The sequence below is a fragment of the Ursus americanus genome, chromosome 3, assembly GCF_024610735.1.
Source record: "Ursus americanus isolate L20-20 chromosome 3, mUrsAme1.1.p, whole genome shotgun sequence".
NCBI classification, from domain to species: Eukaryota; Metazoa; Chordata; class Mammalia; order Carnivora; family Ursidae; genus Ursus; species Ursus americanus.
In genome coordinates, this window is record NC_142129.1 from 10,719,840 (window position 1) to 10,742,277 (window position 22,438).

General features: G+C 36.1%; 1 protein-coding gene across 2 annotated transcripts in view; it reads left to right on the forward strand.

Annotated features, from left to right (window-relative positions):
- Positions 1 to 22,438, forward strand: part of TPK1 (thiamin pyrophosphokinase 1) — a 319,082-nt gene that overhangs the window by 130,049 nt on the left and 166,595 nt on the right. For both annotated transcript variants that reach the window (XM_045792418.2, XM_045792417.1), the window contains exon 5: positions 16,983 to 17,055. In XM_045792418.2, the coding sequence (XP_045648374.1) occupies positions 16,983 to 17,055 (73 nt within the window). The remainder of the gene's footprint in view (positions 1 to 16,982; positions 17,056 to 22,438) is intronic.

Sequence of the window (22,438 nt, forward strand, 5' to 3'; positions counted from 1 at the left end):
TTTCTGGAGTGATCTGTGCCTAGTATCAAGATTGACACCATGTTAGCTTCTGTAAACATGGGGAGGGACAGCCAAATGCAAATACAGATACAAACAAAATCTCCACAAATGCCCACGCACAACACCTTCTCTCTGGCTGCCAGTGCTGTCAACTTGTCCGAGGATCAGCTAATGGTCTTCAGGAATCCCCTTTCATACTTCCCCTGCCATGTACACCTCTCTAACTTAAAACTTACTGTGGTATAAAATGCCCCTAGGTATGAGATTTTTTTCCCCTGTCACTCTCTTAATGACGGTGAAAAGGAAGTCAGTGTTAACCTATTATATGTGTAAATGATAAAAATACCTCTCATGTATTTTGGGAAATTTAATAACATTCCTCACAAATTTTCAGAAAAGGTATCGTTGGAGTGCCTGGGTGGCTCAGTCAGTTAAGTGTCCAACTCCTGATTTCGGCTGCTCAGGTTATGATCTCAGGGTCATGAGATGAAGCCCCGCATGGGGCTCGACACTGAACATGGAGTTTGCTTGGGATTCTCTCTCTCCCTCTCCCTCTGACCCTGTCCCCCACCCCCACTTGCACATATGTACTCCCTCAAAAAAAATAAACGGGATAGAAAAGCTTGCTTTTAATCATATTCTGGTTTCTCTGAGTTAATGTTATCAAAAATATTTTTCTAAGTATACTCTTTAAAATCCCACTCTTAAGATTCATGATTTTTCTGCAAGGCTTGTGATATTTTTTAGATCTCTTTTGCTTTTAAAAATATCTTCCTCTCAGTGAACTATTACAAGACAGATTTACATCACACAATAAGGTTTTCTTTACTTGATCTGAATCTTTGTGACAGAATTTTTTTTTCTAATTTGTACTATGTAAAAGGGTTTCATTGCTTAAAAGCACAAACTTTGCTTTAAGAATACAATAATACAAATTATTACAAAATGTCCTTGATTTTTCTTTTTAAGAGGAAATTTGCCCAGATTTAGTTCTTACTAAAAAAATTAGAAGTTTATAGATGGAAAAAAATGTTTTGCGACTTGAAGCATAGTACTTAAAAAGGCAGCTGAAGCTAGAAGCTTAGAATGCAGTTTTCTTTCTACTGCTCTCATCATGTTTTTTACTTCTTGCAAAAATCACTTATTTATCACTAGCGGCCTCTAGTGTGTATTCAATTTTTTCCTGCTAGGCTGTACATTAGTAGGTTATTAGTAACTAGAGAGCAGTTCCATGTGTTAGGAGCAAGAAAAACAGCTATAGTTTCTGTCATCTTACCATTATATCAGTCAGTAAAAAGAACATTTTCGCATAGGAGTATGGTCTTATGATTCCTATTACCAGTAATAGGGCTTTCATGGTGAATTTCCTCAGTGTGGCAGCTGTTCACCAACATGTCTTTCTGATGTGGTGAGAAATGGTTGAAGGTCATCAATAGCACTGATGCATTCTGATGCTTTAATACGATGGAGTCGAGTTCGGGTATAGGTGGCAATGGTTAACGAAACCAATGGTTTTAGCCAAATCATACATAGCAAAAGTCTGAATCAAACTGTACTTATTTGTTCAAATTTCAAACTGTGTACAAGCAATTTTAATGAAATCATAATTACAAATAATAGCAATAAAAAAGTCAATTCACTTAAATGAACCAAATCTTTACTATTTAGTATTTACCTTTTGATTATTGATTTAACTTTATATGTTCCTTTTTTTAAATTATTTTTTTGAGACAGAGAGAGTGCATGTGAGTGGGGGTGGAATAGAGGAAGAGGGAGACAGAATCTTAAGGTCAATCTCATGACCCCTATATCATGACCTAGGCTGAGATCAAGTCAGATGCTTAACGGACTGAGCTACCCAGGCACCCCTATATATTCCTTTCTCTTAAAGTTACATCGTTTCTTACCCTCACCCACCCTCCTACTATAGAAGTAATAACAGATTCATCATAATGAACTTGGGGAATATAGGAAGATACAAAGAAAAAATAAAAATAACTTGAAATCACCTAGGTTCTCAGTATTGATATTTTTACATATCTTTTTCAATTTCCTATTTTTGTAAGCATGTTTCTCTCTTGTTGAGTGTATGTGTGCACATGTAATAAAATAGGGATTTTTGTGCATATATTGTTTTACATCACACCTGTTCTTTAACATTGTATTATGAACATATTATGTCATTAAATATAAATTTTATGTTACATTCTTTATTAGTCTTCATATATCAGAAACGTATGTTCTTAATTTTTTTATAGCATTGGTAAGTAAAACTTAGGTGAGTTTTAAAATAAGACTTTGTATGAGTTCTTGGCACTTAAAGTAGATTCTTGGAAATTAAGATATGAGGTTGAAAGTTGTGAGTTTAAAAAATATTTTCTCCCATTTTTCAGCGTTTTTTTTTTTTTCACTTTCTTGATAGTATCTTTTGAATCACAAAAGTTTTAAATTCTGATGAAGTCTGGTTTACCTCTTTCTTTTGTAGCTCATGATTCTGGTGTCATATACGAGATTCTTTGCCAAATCCAGGATCATGAGGTTTTTATCTCTATCTTTTCTTCAAAAGTTTTATAGGTTTAGCTCTTATATTTAGATCTTTAAACCATTTTCATTTTTTTGTGTGTAGTGGGAAATAAGGCTTTAACTTCGTTCTTCTGTGTATAACTATCCAATTATTCCAGCCATTTGTTGACAGGTATCTTGTTGAGACTACGATTCTTGCCCTACTGAATGGTCTTGGTATCCTTGTCAAAAATCAGTTGACCATAGATGTATGAGTTTCTTCTGTACATTATGATTTCTATTCCAGTGATGTGTATGTCTAGTCTGGTGCCGTTACCACACCACCTTGATTACCATGCTTTTTAGTAAGTTTTGAAGTTGAAAAGTAAGAGTTCCTCCTACCTTGTTATTTTTTTTTATTAATTTGCCTATTCTGGGTTCTTTACAATTAATTCCATATGAATTTTAAAATCAGTTTGTCAATTTCTACAAAAAGATTCTGATACAGATTGTATCAAATTTGCTGATGAATTAAATCTGATGAGAACTACTGCCTTACAATGTCAGGTTTCAAAAAAAAGTACAAAAGAAGTTTAATACTTCTTTTGGACAGATTGCTAGAAAGACACAAAATAATGAAACTGAGTAAGAACTAGGCAATCTGAATAGGCCTTGTGGCAATGGAAAGATTGAATTAGTAATTTGGAAGAAACAAAAAAACAAAAGTACTTCAAAGGAAAGCCTAGGTCCAGATGGCTGCACCATTGATTTCTATAAAACCTTCAAAGAATAATTAATCTCAGTTCTTCAAAGTCTTTGGAAAACATAGAAGAGGGAATTCTTCCCAACTCATTTTCTAAGTCTCATGTTCCCCTGATACCAGAACTAGACCAATGACAATATAAGAAAACAGTAGATCCATATATTTTTGGAATATGGATGCAGAAATCCTCAACAAAATACTAGGAAACTGAATCCAACAACATATAGAAAGAATTATCCACCATGACCAAGTGTGATTTGTCTGAGGAATGAAAAGGTGGTTCAACTTCTGAAAGTCAATTAATGTAATACATCATTTCAACAGAATAAAAAGCAAAAATTACATGATGATCTCAATAGACATAAAAAAATATTTGACAAAATCCACCACCCTTGATGATAAAACACACAACAAACTAAGAGTAAAAGGGAATTTCTTCAAACTAACAAAGGGCATCTACAAAAACCCCAGAATTAATATCATATTTAACAGTGAAAGACTGGATGTTTACCCTCTCAGAACAAGGAAAGGATAATCTGCCTTTGTACTTCTGTTCAACATTGTTCTGTAGTTCCTAGTAATGGCAGTTAGAGTAGAAAAAAAAAAAAAGGCATCTAGATAGCAAAAAAGTAAAGCTATCTCTATTTGAAGATAATATGATCTTATTTATATTGAAAATCCTAAGTATACTACTAAAACAATTATTAGAACTAATAAACAAGTTCAAGGTTTCAGGAAACAAGATCAATGTAGTGAACAATTTGAAGATGAAATTATGAAAACAATGACATTCATGATAGCATCAAAAGAATAAAATAGGAGTATATTCCATTCTTTTGAATTACTTGTTTTATCAGTTTCTAAGAGAGGATTGTTGAAAATGATAATGGATTTGTCTTTTTTTTTCTATTTTTGATTATCTTGGCGCTCTTTTATTGTATACTGATTGGTTAATTGTTTTGATTAAATTATCCTTTTATCATTATGAAATTGCCCCTTCTTTATATTTATCAGTATTCCTTGTTCTGATGTCCACCTTGTCTTATAATAATATATCTGCTCTGCTTTCTTTTTATGAATATTTGCATAGTGTATTTCTTGCCATGCTTTTACCGTAAATCCATCTATGTCTGTAGTTTTTTGTAGACAGATATCTTTTTCATTTAATGTTAAATCTAGGTCTTTCAGTTGGAGCATTTGGCCCATGTACATTTAATGTATTTATCAGTATGATTACGTTTAAATCTACTACATTTAAATCTACATTTTGCCACTTTTTCCATTCTTTTTTCTTCCTTTTCCTTCTTTTTTTTTTTTTTTTTAAGATCTTTCAACCATTTTTTACTTAGTGCAAAATGTGGGGCTTGACTCACGACCCTGAGATCACGACCTGAGCTGAGATCAAGAGTCAGACACCCAACTGACTGAGCCATAAAGTTGCTCCCCTTTTCCTTCTTTTGTATCATTTTTTCTTATTCTATTTTATGTCCACCGTTGGATTATTAGCTGTACCTTTGTGTGGTTGATCTGTTAATTCTCCAGTGTATTTTTCATTTCTGATAATGTATTTTTTATTTCTAAATGTTCCCTGTAGTTATTGTATATCTTCCATTTCTTGCTTGTGTTCATGCTTGCTTTTACCTTCTTGAGTGTATGGAACAGGTTTGTAATAGTTGTTTTAATGTCCTTATCTGTTAGCACCAGCCTCTTTGTCTTTCTTTGTCTGGTTATGGTTTTCTTCTTTGCCTGTCTGGTAATTTTTGATTGACTGCTGTACGTTTTTAATTTGGAGTTGTTACTAGATTTGTTTTATTCCTCTAACAGTGTTGACTTTTGTTCTGAGATATGGTTCAATACCTTATGGGTGAGTTTGGTGCTTTTGAAACTTTATTTTAAACTTTCTTAAAAAAGTAAATAATCTTCCTTGTGGTAGGTCCAGAGCAACTTTTATTCTGGGACTAATTTAGTCTTATTTTTAATGTGAGACTCTAATGACCTGTTTATTACTATGTCTCTGTATTCTTGATGACAGGAACATGGATTCTACCCAGCCGTATTTTATTTTTAGGAATTGTTGTGACCATTGCTTTCTGGTGGTCCTCCCCCCACCCTGGACTTCTCATTTGTGTATAGATAAGTATGTGTCCAAACTCTCAAGAAACTCTTTCTGCAGCTTTCTAGAGGTCTCTTTCTCCCTGTAGTTCCATTTTCTCAGATACTCTTTTCTGTATTTCCTAGCTTTTCATATTTCCTTAAAGTTGGTCCCCTCTTTTGAGGAGACCATAGGTCTCTGAGTTTCCTATCACTAGAAAACTGGCTAGAACTGGCTCCAGGAAGAAAGCTGAGACAATAATAGGGCTCATCTCACTTGTTTCAGTAAGCACTGTCCTGAACTGCCTATTTTCCACTGTCTGGACACCATTGTTTCACATACTTTGTCTGGCTTTCTAACTGGTTGCAGTGGCTACAGGTCAATTCCCGTAGCACAGATGGAAAGAGCAGTCCATCTATTTTAATTTCTTACCCACAGAATTTGCACTGTTGATGTTGACTTAGAACACTTGGGCACAGAATTGAATATTGTTTTGTTTGCTCACTGCCTAGAATAAAATATGCTTTCAGCAACCTCATATGATTTTATAATCGTGCCTCTCCTTACCACTTCTCTATTCATTAAAACAAATCACAAACTTGAAAAGTTTAACTGGAGCTTACCTAGGGATTGATAGCTTATGGTGTTGAGTAACTTTGCACTGCACTCACCCTGCTCTTTGATTACCATGCAGCCCTGGTTGGACATACAAGTAGAACAATATTTCACATAAGGGCCAAGATTTTGGAAGAAGTGGAATTGCATCTTGTGAGGGAAGTATAGCAAGAAAATTTCCCTATGCCAGGCAAGGTTATCTTCAATTCAGAAAGGAGGAGGAGGAAGAGGAGGAGGGGAGAACATTTTGAATCTGTGTGACATATGTGTATGTTACTTCATATCTCCAGACTTGGCTTTCTACCATAAAATTAGGATGATAAAAACCTTATAGAATGGTTATGAAAATTAAATAAAATTTTACTAATTAATATAAAATGCATGAATGAAATATAGAGACTGGCATGTAGGAAGTATTCAAAAATATTTCCTAGAAGTTTTCATCTAGGGTAAGAGCCTTCAGATCTTTCTCTTTTTTGTACCTTTTTTACTTTTTCTCTAATTCAAGGTTTTTTTTTTTTTGCAAAGTTATGTTTTCCTTCTATCAGTTCTCTCTTCTCACTCTAGCCTTAATTTTTATTTTAACTGTGTGTTAAAGATTTTATTTGTATTTCCTTTATTATTATTTTTGCTTATTTTTGTTTAATCTCGGTGTTCTAGTCATCTCTTTTAGTTTTACTTTTGTTATTTTAAAATCTTCAAAAAAAAAAAAAAATCCCATCCTCTGAGATAGTGTCAACAGCTTCATCCATTCACTACCATTATTTACTTCATGCTTATACAAAAATGTATGAATAGGTTTACAGGTATTTTTGTTTTTATTTTATTGTTTTAAAGCCCTGTTAATTCCAAAACTTATGGGATGCAGCAAAAGCTATATTAAAAGAGAAGTTAATAGCAATAAACATCTATATTTTAAAAAGATCTCAAACAACCTAACATTACAGTTCAGAGAACTAGAAAAAAAAAAAAAAACTTAATCCCAAAGTTAATATAAGGAAAGAAATAAAGATTAGAGCAGAAAGAAATGAAATAGAGAAAAAGATAGAAAAATCAATGCGGCACCTGGGTGGCTCAGTCGTTAAGCATCTGCCTTCCACTCAGGTCATGATCCTAGGGTCCTGGGATGGGGCCCTGCATCAGGCTCCCTGCTCGGCAGGAAGCCTGCTTCTCCCTCTCCCACTTCCCCTGCTTGTGTTCCTTCTCTCGCTGTCTCTTTCTCTGTCAAATAAATAAATAAAATCTTTAAAAAAAAGAAAAAAGAAAAATCAATGAAAGTAAGAGTTGGTTTTTTGAAAAGATAAACCAAATTGAAAATCCTTACCCGGACTAACCAAGAAAAAAAGAAAGAAGACTCAAATAAATAAAATCATAAATGAAGGAGATATTATAACCAGTGTCACAGAAATGAAAAAGATCATAAGGGACTATTAGGAGCAATTATGTGCCACCAAATTGGACAACCCAAAGGGAATAGATAAATTCCTAGAAACATACAATAAAGCATACCAAGACTGTGTCAAGAAGAAATAGAAAACCTTGGGCGCCCAGGTGGTTCAGTCCATTAGGCGGCTGCCTTTGGCTCAGGTCATGATCCCGGGGTCCTGGGATCAAGCCCCGCCTCGGGTTCTCTGCTCAGCGGGAGCCTGCTTCTCCCTCTCCCTGCCACTCCCCCTGCTTATACTCTCTCTCTCTCTGTCAAATAAATAAAATATTTTTCTTTTTTTATTATGATATGTTAGTCACCATACAGTACATCATTAGCTTTTAATGTAGTGTTCCATGATTCATTGTTTGCGTATGACACCCAGTGCTCCATGCAATATGTGCCCTCCTTAATACCCTTCACTGGGCTAGCCCATTCCCCCACCCCTCTCCCCTGTAAAACCCTCAGTTTGTTTCCCGGAGTCCACAGTCTCTCATGATTCATCTGCCACTCTGTTTTCCCCCTTCATTTTTCCCTCCTCCTAACAATCTCCCTGTTATTCCTTATATTACACAAGTAAGTGAAATCACATGATAATTGTCCTTCTCTGCTTGACTTATTTCACTTAACGTAATCTCCTCCAGTTCCATCCACGTTGATGCAAATGTTGGGTAGTCATTCTTTCTGATGGCTGAGTAATATTCCATTGTATATATGGACCACATCTTCTCTATCCATTCGTCTGTTGAAGGGCATCTTGGCTCCTTCCATAGTTTGGCTACTGTGGACAATGCTGCTATGAACATTGGGGTGCATATGGCCCTTCTTTTCACTATATCTGTATCTTGGGGTAAATACCTAGTAGTACGATTGCTGGGTCATAGGGTAGCTCAATTTTTAACTTTTGAGGAACCTCTGCACTGTTTTTCAAAGTGGCTGTACCAACTTGCATTCCCACCAACAGTGTAAGAGGGTTCCCCTTTCTCCACATCCTCTCCAACATTTCTTGTTTCCTGCCTTGTCAATTTTTGCTGTTCTAACTGGTGTAAGGTGGTATCTCAATGTGGTTTTGTTCTGAATTTCCCTGAAGGCTAATGATGTTGAACATTTTTTCATGTGTGTGTTAGCCATTCCTGTGTCTTCATTGGAAAAGTGTCTGTTCATATCTTCTGCCCATTTTTTAATTTGATTATTTATTTCTTGGTTGTTGAGTTTGAGAAATTCTTTATAGATCTTGGATACTAGCCCTTTACCTGTAGTGTCATTTGCATATATCTTCTCCTATTCCACGGATTGCCTCTTTGTTTTGTTGACTGTTTCCTTTGCTGTGCAGAGGCTTTTTATCTTGATGAAGTCCCAAAAGTTCATTTTTGCTTTTGTTTCACTTGCCTTTGGAGACACGTCATGAAAGAAGTTGCTGTGGCTGATGTCGAAGAGGTTACTGCCTATGTTCTCCTCTATGATGTTGATGGATTCCTGTCTCTCATCGAGGTCTTTCATCCATTTAGAGTTTATCTTTGTATGGTATGAGAGAATGGTCGAGTTTCATTCTTCTGTATATAGCTGTCCAATTTTCCCAGCACCATTTATTAAAGAGACTGTCTTTTTTCCATTGGATGTTTTTTCCTGCTTTGTCAAAGATTAGTTGACCATAGAGTTGAGGGTCCATTTCTGGAGTCTGTATTCTGTTCCATTGATCTGTGTGTCTGTTTTTGTGCCAGTTACAATGCTGTCTTGGTGATCACAGCTTTGAAACTGGAACTCAATCACAAGAAAAAATTTGGAAGAAACTCAAACACTTGGAAGCTAAGGACCATCCTGCTTAAGAATGTTTGGGTAAACCAGGAAATTAAAGAAGAACTTAAGCAATCTGTGGAAACCAGTGAGGATGAAAACACATCGGTCCAAAACCTATGGGATACTGCAAAGATGGTCCTAAGGAGGAAATACATAGCCATCCAAGCCTCACTCAAAAGAATAGAAAAATCTAAAAATATAGTCCCTAAACTCACACCTTAAACAGCTAGAGATGGAACAAAAGAACAGGCCTAAGCCACGCACGAAAAGACAACTGATTAGAGCAGATATCAGTGAATTAGAAACCAGAAATACAGTAGAGCAGAACAACAAAACTAGAAGCTGGTTCTTTGAAAGAATTAATAAGATTGGTAAACCACTGGCCAGACTTACCCAAAAGAAAAGAGAAAGGACCCAAATTAATAAAATTATGAATGAAAGGGGAGAGATCACGACTAACACCAAGGAAATAGAAACAATCATTAGAAACTATTATCAACAAGTATATGCCAATAAATTAAGCAACCTGTAAGAAATGGATGCCTTCCTGGAAACCTATAAACTACCAAGACTGAAACAGGAAGAGATCGACAACTTAAATAGGCCAATATGCAGTAACGAGATTGAAGCAGTGATTAAATAAAATCTTAAAAAAAAAAAAAAAAAGATATAGAAAGCCTGAACAGATCAATAACAAATAAGATTGAATCAGTAATCAAAAACCTTCCAATAGGAAAAGGCCAGAAAAGATGATATCACAGATGAATTTTTCTAAGTTTCTAAGGAAAAATTAATCCATTCCTTCTCAAACTCCCAGAAAATAGAAGGAATACTTCCATTTTTTTTCCTTTTTTTTTTTTTTTAATTAAGTCAGCATTACCCTGATATAAAGCCAGAGATCCCAAAAGAAAACTATGGAACAATATCCCTGATGAACACGTATGCAAAAATCCTCAACAAAATAGCAAACCAAATTCAAGAGCACATTAAAAGAATCAGATACCATGACCAAGTGGCATTTATCCTCGCTATGCAAGGATGAGTCAACATATCATCAACATGATACACCATAGTAACAGAATGAAGGATAAAAATCACATATGCATCTCAATAGGTGCATAGAAAGCATTTGACAAAATTCAGCACCCTTTTGTGATTAAAAACTCAAATTACCTCAACACAATAAAGTCCATATATGGAAAACCAACAGCTAACATCCTACTCAGTGGTGATAAGCTGAAAACTTTTCCTCTAATATCTGAAAGAAGACAGGGATTCTCAGTCTCATTACTAGTATTCAGCATAGTACTAGATATCCTAGCCAGAGCAATTATGCAAGGAAAAGAAATAAAAGTCTTCTAAATCATAAAGGAAGTAGTAAAATTAGCTCTGTTTGCAGATGGCATGATCTTATATCTCTAAAGCCCTAACGACTACACACACATTCGTGCACAATAAAAACAACAAAAAAAAAACTGTTGGACCAAATGAATTCAGCAAAATTACAGTATACAAAATCAATACACAAAAATCAGCTGCATTTCTACACACAACAAAGTATCTGAAAAGGAAATTAGGAAAACCATTTCACTTACAAAGTTGTCAAAAAGGAATAAAATACTTAGGAATAAACTTAACCGAGGAAGAGAAAGACTAGTACAGTGAGAACTATAAAATACTGATGATCTTAACTGTTCTTATAAAAGCTAATACTAAAGCAGGAGTTAAATTTTGGAGGTGATGGGTATGTTTATGACATAGATTGTGGTCATAGTTCTATGGGTGTGTCTTTATCTCTAAATTTATCAAGTTGTATACAGTAATTATGTGCAGCTTGTATGTAAAAACTTTTTTTTTAATCGCAAACAAGGTGAGGGCATATACATTTCTCTAGAACTTACTTTTTTTTTAAAAAAAAGATTATTTATTTATTTATTTGACAGAGAGACAGCCAGCAAGAGAGGGAACACAAGCAGGGGGAGTGGGAGAGGAAGAAGCAGGCTCATAGCGGAAGAGCCTGATGTGGGGCTCGATCCCAGGACTCTGGGATCATGCCCTGAGCTGAAGGCAGACGCTTAATGACTGAGTCACCCAGGCGCCCCATAGAACTTACTTTTTTTTTTTTTTTTAACTTAATAACATGGAGTAGACATTCCCTCTGGGATAGTTGTCACCTCTAGGATGAAGTCAACTCATCTTAAAGCTGTCTATTTCCCTATTAGGGGACATTATATTTTATTTAACCTTCTCTGATTATTAAACATTTAGTTTTTTCTCCTTGTTGTTATTGTACAGATATCCTGTGTACTGTCCTTTGTAGCATAGATTCTCAAGTGGGATTGCTGGTCTGTTAGCTGTATTCCATTCATGATCCCAGTGTTCTGTGAGTGTACTTGTTTTTCTTCAGGCTAGCAACACTTGCTCCTAATTTTTGACAAGTTCTTGTGTCAGTATCCTACTCTAGCTTTAATATTTATTTCTTTGACAAGTAATTACTTACCTACCGTATTTTCATGTACTTAGTGCCTTTTGCATTTCTCGTGTGACTTTTCCTTGTGTGGTTTGAATAGCCTTTGACAGTTTTTTCTATTGGAGTTGTTTCCTTTACCAGTTTGGAGTAGTATTTGTATATTAGGGATAACAGTCTTTATGCATTATATATTTTGCATGTATAAAAATATTATAATTTGACCTTATACTTTTTTATTAAGCACATTGTTAACATTTTTATACAACCTAATAGGATTTTTTTTGTCATTGTATGTTTTCTCTTTCCTCAGAACGTCTCTTTTATCCACAATTATGTAAATATTTAACTATCTTTTGACACCTTTATTACGTTTAGAGATGTATTTATGAAGACAGTTGAACTAATGATTTCTATATATACAGTCATTTTTCCTTATTATATTTTGGATCACCTTCTTTTTGCCCCCCTCCTCTTATTTAAGTTATGCAGTTTTGCAGAGAATGTTAGTTCAAATCTTTGAGTGATTAATTCCTCCTTTCTTTGGACAGAGTACCATTTTTTGCCTTGTATCTGTAGCCATACTCTTTTTCAGCAGTGTTCTCAGATACATATTCCTTTAATCAAATCCCATCTTTCCTTTAGCAAGCAGCACAAATCATCCTCTTCTGATTCGGTGATACTTTCCTAAAATATACAGGTTGACCAAATTAATGCTGATTAATGAAACCTGCAGGGGAGTCATGTGGTTGTGTAGAGAACTTTCTCCACGACAACGTTTGGCTCTATTTTGTAAATGTACATACGTGGAAGGCTGTAGACATAGCTGTCCAAGAACAAAGATTGGGCCGCCTGGGTTTGAATTTTGGCTCTAGCTCTTATTAGCCTTATAACCTCAGGCACATTACTTAGCTTCTCTAGTAATAACTTCTATTTTAGCCAGTGGGCTTTAAATCGTGCTTACTGTGTGCCAGGCATTTTCTAAGTGCTTTACGTGGATTAACTCTTAATCTTCACAACCACTCTAAATTATCTTCATTTTACATGTGAAGAAGTGAGGCTCTGGAAAGTTCAATAATTTGGACAAGCTAGGAAGTGTTGGGCAAAGCATAATAAGTTTGTAATAAGTGCTTCTTTCCTCCTTCTTTTTCACTCTTGTCTTCCCCTGCCTTCCCTCTCCTGTCTTTTTTCTTCCCCTGTTACCATTTTCCCATCTTCTCCTCTCTCCCCATTTCCTCCCCTCCCCTTCACTAGTCTTCCCTTCTCCCCCTTTTTTCCTGCCATCTTTCCCCATTCTGCCCCATCCTCTTCTCATTTCCTCTTGCCGCCCGCCCAATCCTCTACCTTTTTACTTCACTGTATTATTATCAGCGTTTGTGTACTTGGTGCTAACACATCATGTTTAGGCATATTTTCTAAATATATCAGCCTCCCCCTTGATTATTACATGCTATGGATCTTCAGCTCGCTAATTAGTTTTTGAACTCTTATTTTGTCATTAGTGAGTGTCAGGTATAGTAAGAGTTAAATGTAAAAATCAAAAGAGTCCAATCTATTTATTGAGCATTTGGAACACCTTTTAGTACCAACCAATCAGTGCCAGTAGATTGAGGATACCAAGATGAGGTGTACTGGTCTGATCGATGCCAAGAGTGAACAAAAGTATGGTCAGTGGAGACAGAATTCTGTAGACCCTTGGGCACTTGCTATAAGCAATCAGTCCCCAAAGAGATGCGAAAATAATCTTCCTGTGTAAACTCTTTTTATCATAACATCATACCTCCATATCTGTGAAGTGTCATCCCCAGTAAGTACCTCTTCAGAACGCCCAAGTACCATGGCAACCGGTGCCTCAGAAATGTGGGATGGGCTTTTAATTGCTCTGTCCAAAAGCACATTTCAGGAAGTTTCAAACACTACTGTATTACATGACAAAAAGTTATAATTATTGTGGTCATCTCAGCCTGTATAGCAGGTGTATTTTTGGCATGAGCCTTCAAGCATCCTTGTTCATTTTTTTTCATGTTCATTTTTAAAGCACATATGTTATATTGGAGAAAATTATATTAAAAAGTTAATCGAAGTTATCTTTTACCAATATGTTTGTTTTCCTGTTAATATTTTATATGAAAATATAAGTAAATTTGTAGGATTGCTTTCCTTCATGATTCACAGTATGCGATAAAAGAGATCTAATTCTGTTTAAAATTATATATCCTAGGGGGACAGACACTAGTTGCCTGTTTGTATCAGTTTTTATTTTTCATTTGTATTTATTGTCAAAATCAATATATTTGGAAATGGGCAAATTGATTCTAGATATCTGAGGGACTAAAATTTGTAGAGCCGTATAAATTCAGTTTTATGAGGAAGTTGGATGATTCATACTGCACAGAACCAGAGTCCTAAGTTTAAATGGCTGCTTTACATGGTGAAGTAGATTGGATACTTGGCCATACATACAAAATTCACTTGACTTCTTGGACCTCGGTTCCTCACAAAGGATAATGAGGATATTGGAGGAACGATTCCTTTTACCCCTTCCAACAATGCCTCATCCTTGCTGCCTGCTCTAAGTAATCCCATAGACTGGGTGGCTTGTAAACAAGTACTTATTACTCGTAGTTGAGGAGGCTGGGAAGTCCAAGATCAAGGTTCAGTGTATGATAAGATCTACTCCCTGCTTCATAGATGCCTGTCTTCTCACTGTGTCCTCATATAGTGAAAGGGACAGGAGAGCTGGGGTTTCTTTTACATGGGCACTGATCCCAATCACGAGGACACCCTCCTGCCTCAGTCACCTCCAAAAGACCTCACCACCAAATAACATCATATTAGGAGTTAAGATTTCAACATACGCATTTTAGGAGTACACAAACATTCAGACCCTAGCAAGCAATAATAATATTCTGAGATCTGTATGAGGTTTATTCTGTGGGTGGTTGAATGTTGTTTGAGGGAGATATTTTAAAGAAACTTCAAAAATACATGAATTTTTGCAACAGGAAAAACAATGAGGAAAGACCTAATAGTCTATTTTTAGTTCTCATGTGGATAGAGTAAAAAGTATTTACTTAAATAGGTATAAGATGAACTTAGAAGTAATGGCTATGTGGCCAGGGACGTTTTGAGGAGAAAAGTTTACAGGAAGATACTGAAACCAGGCAAGTGATTTAAAAACTTAGGTACTTCCCAGTTCTGCATTATTCTGAAATAAACTGTTGTCTTTTGTACATGGTTGATATTCAGTGAATGTAACAATTTTATTAACAAACATTTCAGTAGGTTACCATCATTGGTTCACAAACCAATGATGAAATCTAAGCACTTTATACGGTACAGATCATTGTGGTAGAACTCCTTACCACTTGTCCTACGGACATACAGCTCAAAGAAGAGTTGATCTAACACAGATTAGTTAGATGAGGTTAGACCTAAGAAGTAATATTTCCAATTAAGTTAAAAACTTGAAAAAAATTGCATGAAAGAACAGAGTTAGTATTGGGTTTTTCATGTTCGTCTTTATTAATTTTATCCTGAGTGCACATATAAGGTGTTCGAGTCTGGTTTCTTAATACCTCAGTCCCCACTGCTCTAGTTCTTACCCTTTGGCCCTGCAGTGACAGCCAGGTCTGTTGTCCTGTGCTTGTAGCTGCACCCTGCATAAGTGAAAGAAGAGGAAATACGATTTTTCCCCCTAAATTTAAGTGGGTTGTGGCAGCTTCTGCCCTCTTGCAGAAGTCTCTGTTGAAATTCTATGACCCTGAATCCTAACCCCAACCCATTGGTGTATCAGTAGAATCTCTCTAGGAGCCTGATAACCTCTGTGTCTTGGCTTTTATGACCTAGAGATGTCCCCAGGTTCTGGGGCTTCCACTCTTTGGACATAGAATAATCAGCGACTTAAAGCTCTAGTCTCCTTTTAACTAGGAATCTAGTCTTTTATGTAGCAACTTGGCCCTCTTAAGAAGACATATTGAAGTTTTGTTATTCTTTTGAATCAGAACAATTAACTAGATAAATGCCTGCAAATCTAATTCTCATGGGGTGTGAAAAGCAGAATATTTCTCGAGGATGAAGGTAAACATTCCCTTCTTTACATAATAATATTTTTCAGAGGCTCCAGAGGCTAACACTTTTTGTAGGAGCACTGAGAAATCCAAGGAAGTTTTATTTTTCCACACTTAGGTGTTTTAAGTGGGAAGAAATTCTACCAGGTCATGCAAGTGTTTTATGTAAAAGTAAAGGAGAGCTTATGTACATAGAGGAAGATAGACTTTCTGGAAAAGTTCTAAAAAAATATGAATGGTGGGGAAGAGAAATAAGAAAATCATGATGTAATTAGAAACATTGATTTTGGGGAGTTCTCTCCCTCTACCTGGTACCTGTGACTTGTGTAGTATTTAAAACCTGTCTAGAAACCTCCTGTTTCTAGAAGTGTGTTAACAGGGCATTTGGAAAATGTTTTTGAACTGACTCCTGCTCTGCAGAGAATGCCTAATCATCCGTCTCATCTTTTCTGTTCAAATTTATTGAAGTTCTGAACTTATGTGAGGGCACAATAATGTAAAGGTTTGTATATATGTAGAAAGTAATATAGAAAGATTATGTGTCTTGGTGTTAGGGTTTTTTAACTGGGAGGTTTTTATTTTATTTTTTTAAAAAGATTTTATTTATTTGAAAGAGAGTGAGACTGAATGAGAGAGAGAGAAAGAATGGGCAGGGGGGAGGGGCAGAGGGAGAGGGAGCAGTAGACTCCTCGCAGAGCAGGGAGCCTGATGTGGGGCTCCATCCCAGGACCCTGAGATCATGACCTGAGCTGAAGGCAGATGCTTAACCGACTGAGCCACCCAGGTGCCCCTGAACTGGGAGTTTTTTAAACCAAGAATTTTCTTTAATCTTTATTTTTTAAAGGGGGATAAACATTGACTGATAGTGTGACTAAGTTGATGAATTAGTTGAGTATGTGGAGTTACTCTTTTTTTTTTTTTTTTTTTAAAGATTTTATTTATTTGGCAGAGAGAGAGAGATCGCGCGCGTGCGCGGACAAGCAGACAGAGTAGCAGGCAGAGGGAGAGGGAGAAGCAGGCTCTCCGCTGAGCAAGGAGCCTGACACGAGGCTCAATCCCAGGACCCTGGGATCATGACCTGAGCCGAAGGCAGTCGCTTAACCAACTGAGCCACCCAGGTGCCCCATGTGGAGTTACTCTTAATCATACTATATAGAAAACAAGAGTATAAGACATCCTCTTGGCATAGTTTTAAAGGTTAACAAACAAGTAGTCTTAATAGTTGACTTACTTGGAATTCTTTGTTTCAGCTTTTTGCCTGAATTCATCAATGGAGACTTTGATTCTATTAGGCCTGAAGTTAAAGAATATTATGCCGCCAAGGTAAACTATAAACACTTTTATATTGAAGATCTCATATGATTGCCTTTCTTATGTTCTTTCTGGCTTCCTTGGCGTATGCGTGGGGATTTAGAAACTCTTTGTTTGATTATTTAAAAAAAAAATTATAGCAATTGTAATACACATTCAAATAGAGATTTAGAAAATGTAAGGGGAAACACAGTCTTAGTAATTCTGTCACCATCAGATTTTCATTAATGCTTAGTACTTTATGCATATATATTTTAAATGAGTTTATAGTTTATATCGGCTCATTTAATATACTATTACTGCCTACAGCCTCATTAGTGAATATATATTTTTCAAAATTCATTTTTAATTTCCTTTAATGAATATACTGTATTTACCAGTTCCCAATGGACTTTTTTTTAAGTTTTGTCTATTTTTTGCATTGTAAACTAATAAAAACAGCCCTGTAAATGAATGTTTATAAAAGTGCATAATTATGTGTCCCCAGAATTTGAGAACCACAGTTTTTTTTCTTTAATTTTAGTTTTCTTGAAACTATTATTACTTTGTTCTGAATAAAACTACTCATTACAACTTGAAATTAATAATGACACACAGCTTATTAAGGTGTTCATTTTATCACTATCATGCAAACCTTCCAGTGATCCTTGCCACTACGAAGCACGTCCATATGATCTAACTGAGAATGATAGGAGACACGTAGGAGTGTGTTACAGTAATTAATAATTTAAGCTTTCACTCGTTTTAGAAGACAATGCAGAGTTTTTAAAAATTATAGCCTCAGCAATTCATCTAGCCACAGCACCATCATCTGTGTTATTCTGAACTGGCATTAGCAAATCACACACATTTGTAAAAGAAACAGCAGTTACTGAGATAAAAATTTAAATTCTTTATAAGGCATGGGGATGAGTGAGATAAATTCGGAAAGAAGAAAGAGGAAGCCTTTCATAGGAAGGGAAGAAAGAAGGAGAGAGGGAGGCAAGGAGGGAAAAGGAAAAAAGAAAGAAAAAAGGAAAGCATGATTCTAGATGGGAAACAAAGATACCAAGTTTGTAAAGCATAGGCTGTTACGATTTGGAAATTCTGGGGCTGGCAGTGAAAGCAGTTCTGGGCATGTTCCCGCTGCCCACCAGCTGATCAGATTCTCCATCAGCAAATGAAGAGTGTTCCCAAGTCAGTGTTTGATATTCATGCTCAATTACTTTAACATTGGCATCTTTCTGTTCATTCCCCACAGTCTCACTTCTCATTAACTCCATACCTCAGCCTCTCTGGGAAGGAAAGCCCTCAGCCTTGCTTACAAGGCAGAGTTTTACAAATTCATAGATATTAATCATATTTGCGGAAGCAGAAGAAACAGCAGGAGAGGCAGGAACAAGCAGACTTAGAAACAAGTTGAAGATCTGGCCAGATGTGACTTTTCTCCCCCTCTCTTAAATGCTGCTGGCTTGCCAGAACTGGAAGTGTCAATCCGATAATTCATATCCAGGATGGGGAAACAACAGGAAATAAGGGGAAGCCAGCTTCTGAATTTCTAAATGCAGTAAAATGAGGTCAAGGATAAAGGACAATTCTGAGTTAACTACTATTTGATGAATTTCTTTTATAACTTCTTCAATTTTTCTTAACCTCAAAGTTAATTTATATATATCGAGGTTCAGTTTTTAACTAAGATTAGCTCATCTAATAATTCCTACATTGCATAGTTATAAATTTATATACTACAATACACTTTTTTCAAGCATCGATGGGAACTCATGGCTTTGAGCTTTTCTGATGTGTTTCCAGAGGGCACCAGTGATGTCTTTTATACAGCTAACCTGCCCTGTGTAACACGTGGTGAGCATTTCGCTGCAGTTTGAATAATGATGCTAATGACTACAAGCTAATGCAGCATCTCACACAATTCATAGAAGCCATTATCTCCAATTTAAGCAGTCTTTAAGCTGGTCTTTTACAAATGAAAGAAGGTGATCTCTGCTTTCAAGTACACTTTTTTTTTTTTTTCCTCCTGCCTCTTCCGGGTTTTCAGTGAAGCTGAAACTGAGGCTCTAGTGAAGAAAGTAAAGCAAAGAAGGAATTTAAAATGCTCAAGTTAAAATTGTAAAGTGGGTTTTGTAGCCAAAATTTATTCACACAATTTTTTCCCCAGTAGATATGTCTTTGACTTATAGGAAAAACCCAGGCTTGCATTATTATATAAAACTTTTTAATTTTTTTTAATATAATTTTTTAATTTTTAAGATTTTACTTGGAACGTGAGCATGAGTGGAGGGAGGGGCAGAAGGAGAAGAAAGGAACAAACAGACTCCCCACGGGGCTCAATCCCAGGACCCTAAGATCATGACCTGAGCTGAAGTCAGATGCTTAACTGACTGAGCGACCCAGGCACTCCTGATTATATAAAACTTTAAATTGGTTTGCCTGCCTAATTTCTGCGAACACCAAAATATAAAGTATTTGATTTGTCAGCTTTTAAACAGAGTATTTTATATCCCAGATCTTGCCATATGCATTAGTTATCTGTTGTTGTGGAATAAATTATACTAAATTTTAGCAGTTTGAAACCTCAGACAATTTTTATCTCATACACTTTCTCCAGGTAAGGAATATGGAAGTCGATTAACTAGGTGGTTCTGGCTCAAGGTTTCTCATGAGGTTATAATGTAGCTGGGTTTTTCAGTCATCTTGAGGCTCTACTGGGGCTACAGAATTCTAAGATTATTCATGTGGTTGCCGGTTGGTCTCACCGGCTTATTATTTCTCAGTGGTTAGTGATTGGAAGCATCAGTTCTATGCCAAGGGACTGCTCACAACATGGCAGCTTGCTGTCCAGAGAGGGCGGGGAGAAGGGATTGAGAAGAACATGCATGCAAGACAGCCAGCCCAAGACAGAAGTAGCTGGCTTTTTGTGACCTAATTTCAGCAGCGATATACCATCTTACTGTCTCTTCTGCCAGATGCTGCTAGTCACACAGACCAACCCTGGTACAGTGTGGGATCAGACTGCACAAGGTTGTCAATTCTAGATGGCAGGAATCCTTGGTAGCCATCTTGGAGGCTGGTTGCCACACCATCTGACTGACTCTCTTCTGATAAAGCCTGAGTGTTAGGCAGTGAGAAAGATGTTCTGGGATATCATAGTAGATTCTTGGTTTTTAATTAGTAATATGTAAGAAGGAAGACAAAAGCATAGCTATTAGTGTTCTCTCTTTGATTCTCCGTATGCATGACCTGCTTCAAAGCAAAGTTACATACCAACAAACCAATCACTAGTTTTTATATTCATAGGCCTTAATTATTTATTCCTTTGGATTTTGGACATGTAGGGAAGATTTAAGTCCACCACTTAATTCCATATGGTCCATAGGATTGCATATGGTATGCCCTTCTTAATTTACTCCATAATGCTTTCCTTTACAGATAGAGCTGTAAAATCTTTGCGTTTCTCCGTTTACCTCGGTGTCTCAGTTCTTTCCTGTGTGGCTCATGATATTAGCTCAGAATGAGGAATGTCTCTTACAGATTTTCCCCTTGATATTTTTGTTTGTTTATTTATGTATTATTCTCTGAGTCAGTCAGTGTTCCTTGATTCAAGGCTAGATTCACATATTTCAGCCTTCTTAATTACCCAGTCAGTCATTTATTTTAGTTTCCTGAGAACTTTTGAAGTAACTGTTGTATCATGTAACTGCTGATATGCTTTGGCTGACATGTGGTCTCTGTGGTCTTGACGGGATATAGGAAGGGAGGGGTTTCAAACATGCTTCCTTTATATTTAGGAGATTAATGAACTAGTTGCTGTATTTTAAATACTTTAAAAAGCCACAAAATAATAAGGTTTTTCCAGAAATGTAGGTATGTAGGATAGATGAAAATATGTGATAAATATAATGATAAGATGTACAATAATTTAAACTATAATAAAAAATTATTATATAGCCCAGTTTCCTGATGAAAAAGCCAAGCCCCATAAAGTTTAAATAACTCAAAAGAACATGGTAGAGTTGGTCAGAAACAGCTCTTGGGTCAATATCTGTGTCTTCTATAAGAAGAATCTTGTTCAAACTGGGACTCAACTGCCACATCGTATCTTTGGCCTGTTGGGCAAGTTGCTTGCACTACATATTTAGCATCCCTGGGAATGCATGCTCATGTCATCATCAACAAGATAACAGTCAGTGTGTTAACCATACTCTGTACCTTCACATTTCCATCATGCCATATCCTTCCACCCTCAATTCTGGGGTGGCAGTAGTTGGGCCAGACCAAGAATGGCCAAACTAATAAGTTATTAAATTAGACAAAAGCTGTTTATAGGACATAGGATTGAGCCAAGATAGAACATTGAAGAACCAGGGTGATTTAGTGATAGAAAATTAGCAAGGGCATAGGTAGCCTGTAAGTATATGAATGTCTTCCTTTGTGCTACAAAAGAGTATTTTGGCATTCCAGAAAGTGTTACTATGAACAGAAGGCCTTGTGCAGTTGGTGTGGTGAAAATGACTCTAGTTGTACGTCAGGAATAGGACTCTAGACCTAAGTTCTGATTTTATCTTCTCTGTTAATCCTTCCAAGTCCTGAAATAACACAACATGGTATCACAATGGTGGTCAAAAAATACTAGAACATGGTATGGGCCAAAGACCGTGGTAGAACTGCAGTTACAAAAGCAAGACTTGATTGAAAACATACAATGACCCCTGGTGTGAATGATGAATGAGACTAGCAGAAAGGTTGGGTTGATGCTAAACCACCAATTTTCTGTTACAGACATAACAAGATCATTCTAGGCTACCAGGTAGTTCCATACTGTAAATTCATGAGTAGAGATAGAGATCCAGGCATTTTATTGTCTCCTTGTCTTTCATTATATCTTTTTCAGAATTGGGAAAGATAAGATTTTTTTTAAAAGCAAATACGTGAATTATTGAAGAATATCCTATATTAAATCAGTGTTTTCCGTGAGGATTTCCTCGTTGTCCTCTAACACTGGTTTGGCTGTACCCAAATATCTGAAGACTACTCTTGAAAGAAAAGGGTAGTATGTCTAAACATTTTTAACCTGTGCTCCTTTTCATAACTATAAGATATTATAAATATTATATACAGTAAAAAGGTGCTCATCATTTTACATCTCATCTTAATAATGACTGTTACCTCTATAAATGTTTCTGTTACATTTTTGGAGACTGAGGTTTTGGGTTCAAATATCATTTTCCAGTCAGAATAATGGGAAATTGGCTTCTGGCTGACATTTGAATAGAATGTCTGATTTTTCATCAATGGACTACAAATGTTAAGTAAGAAACGCTTGTGTATTAATTCCAGTTTAAAGATGAGAACACTGATTCTCAAATAGTGGGGATGGCAAGTAGAGCTAGGTATCATA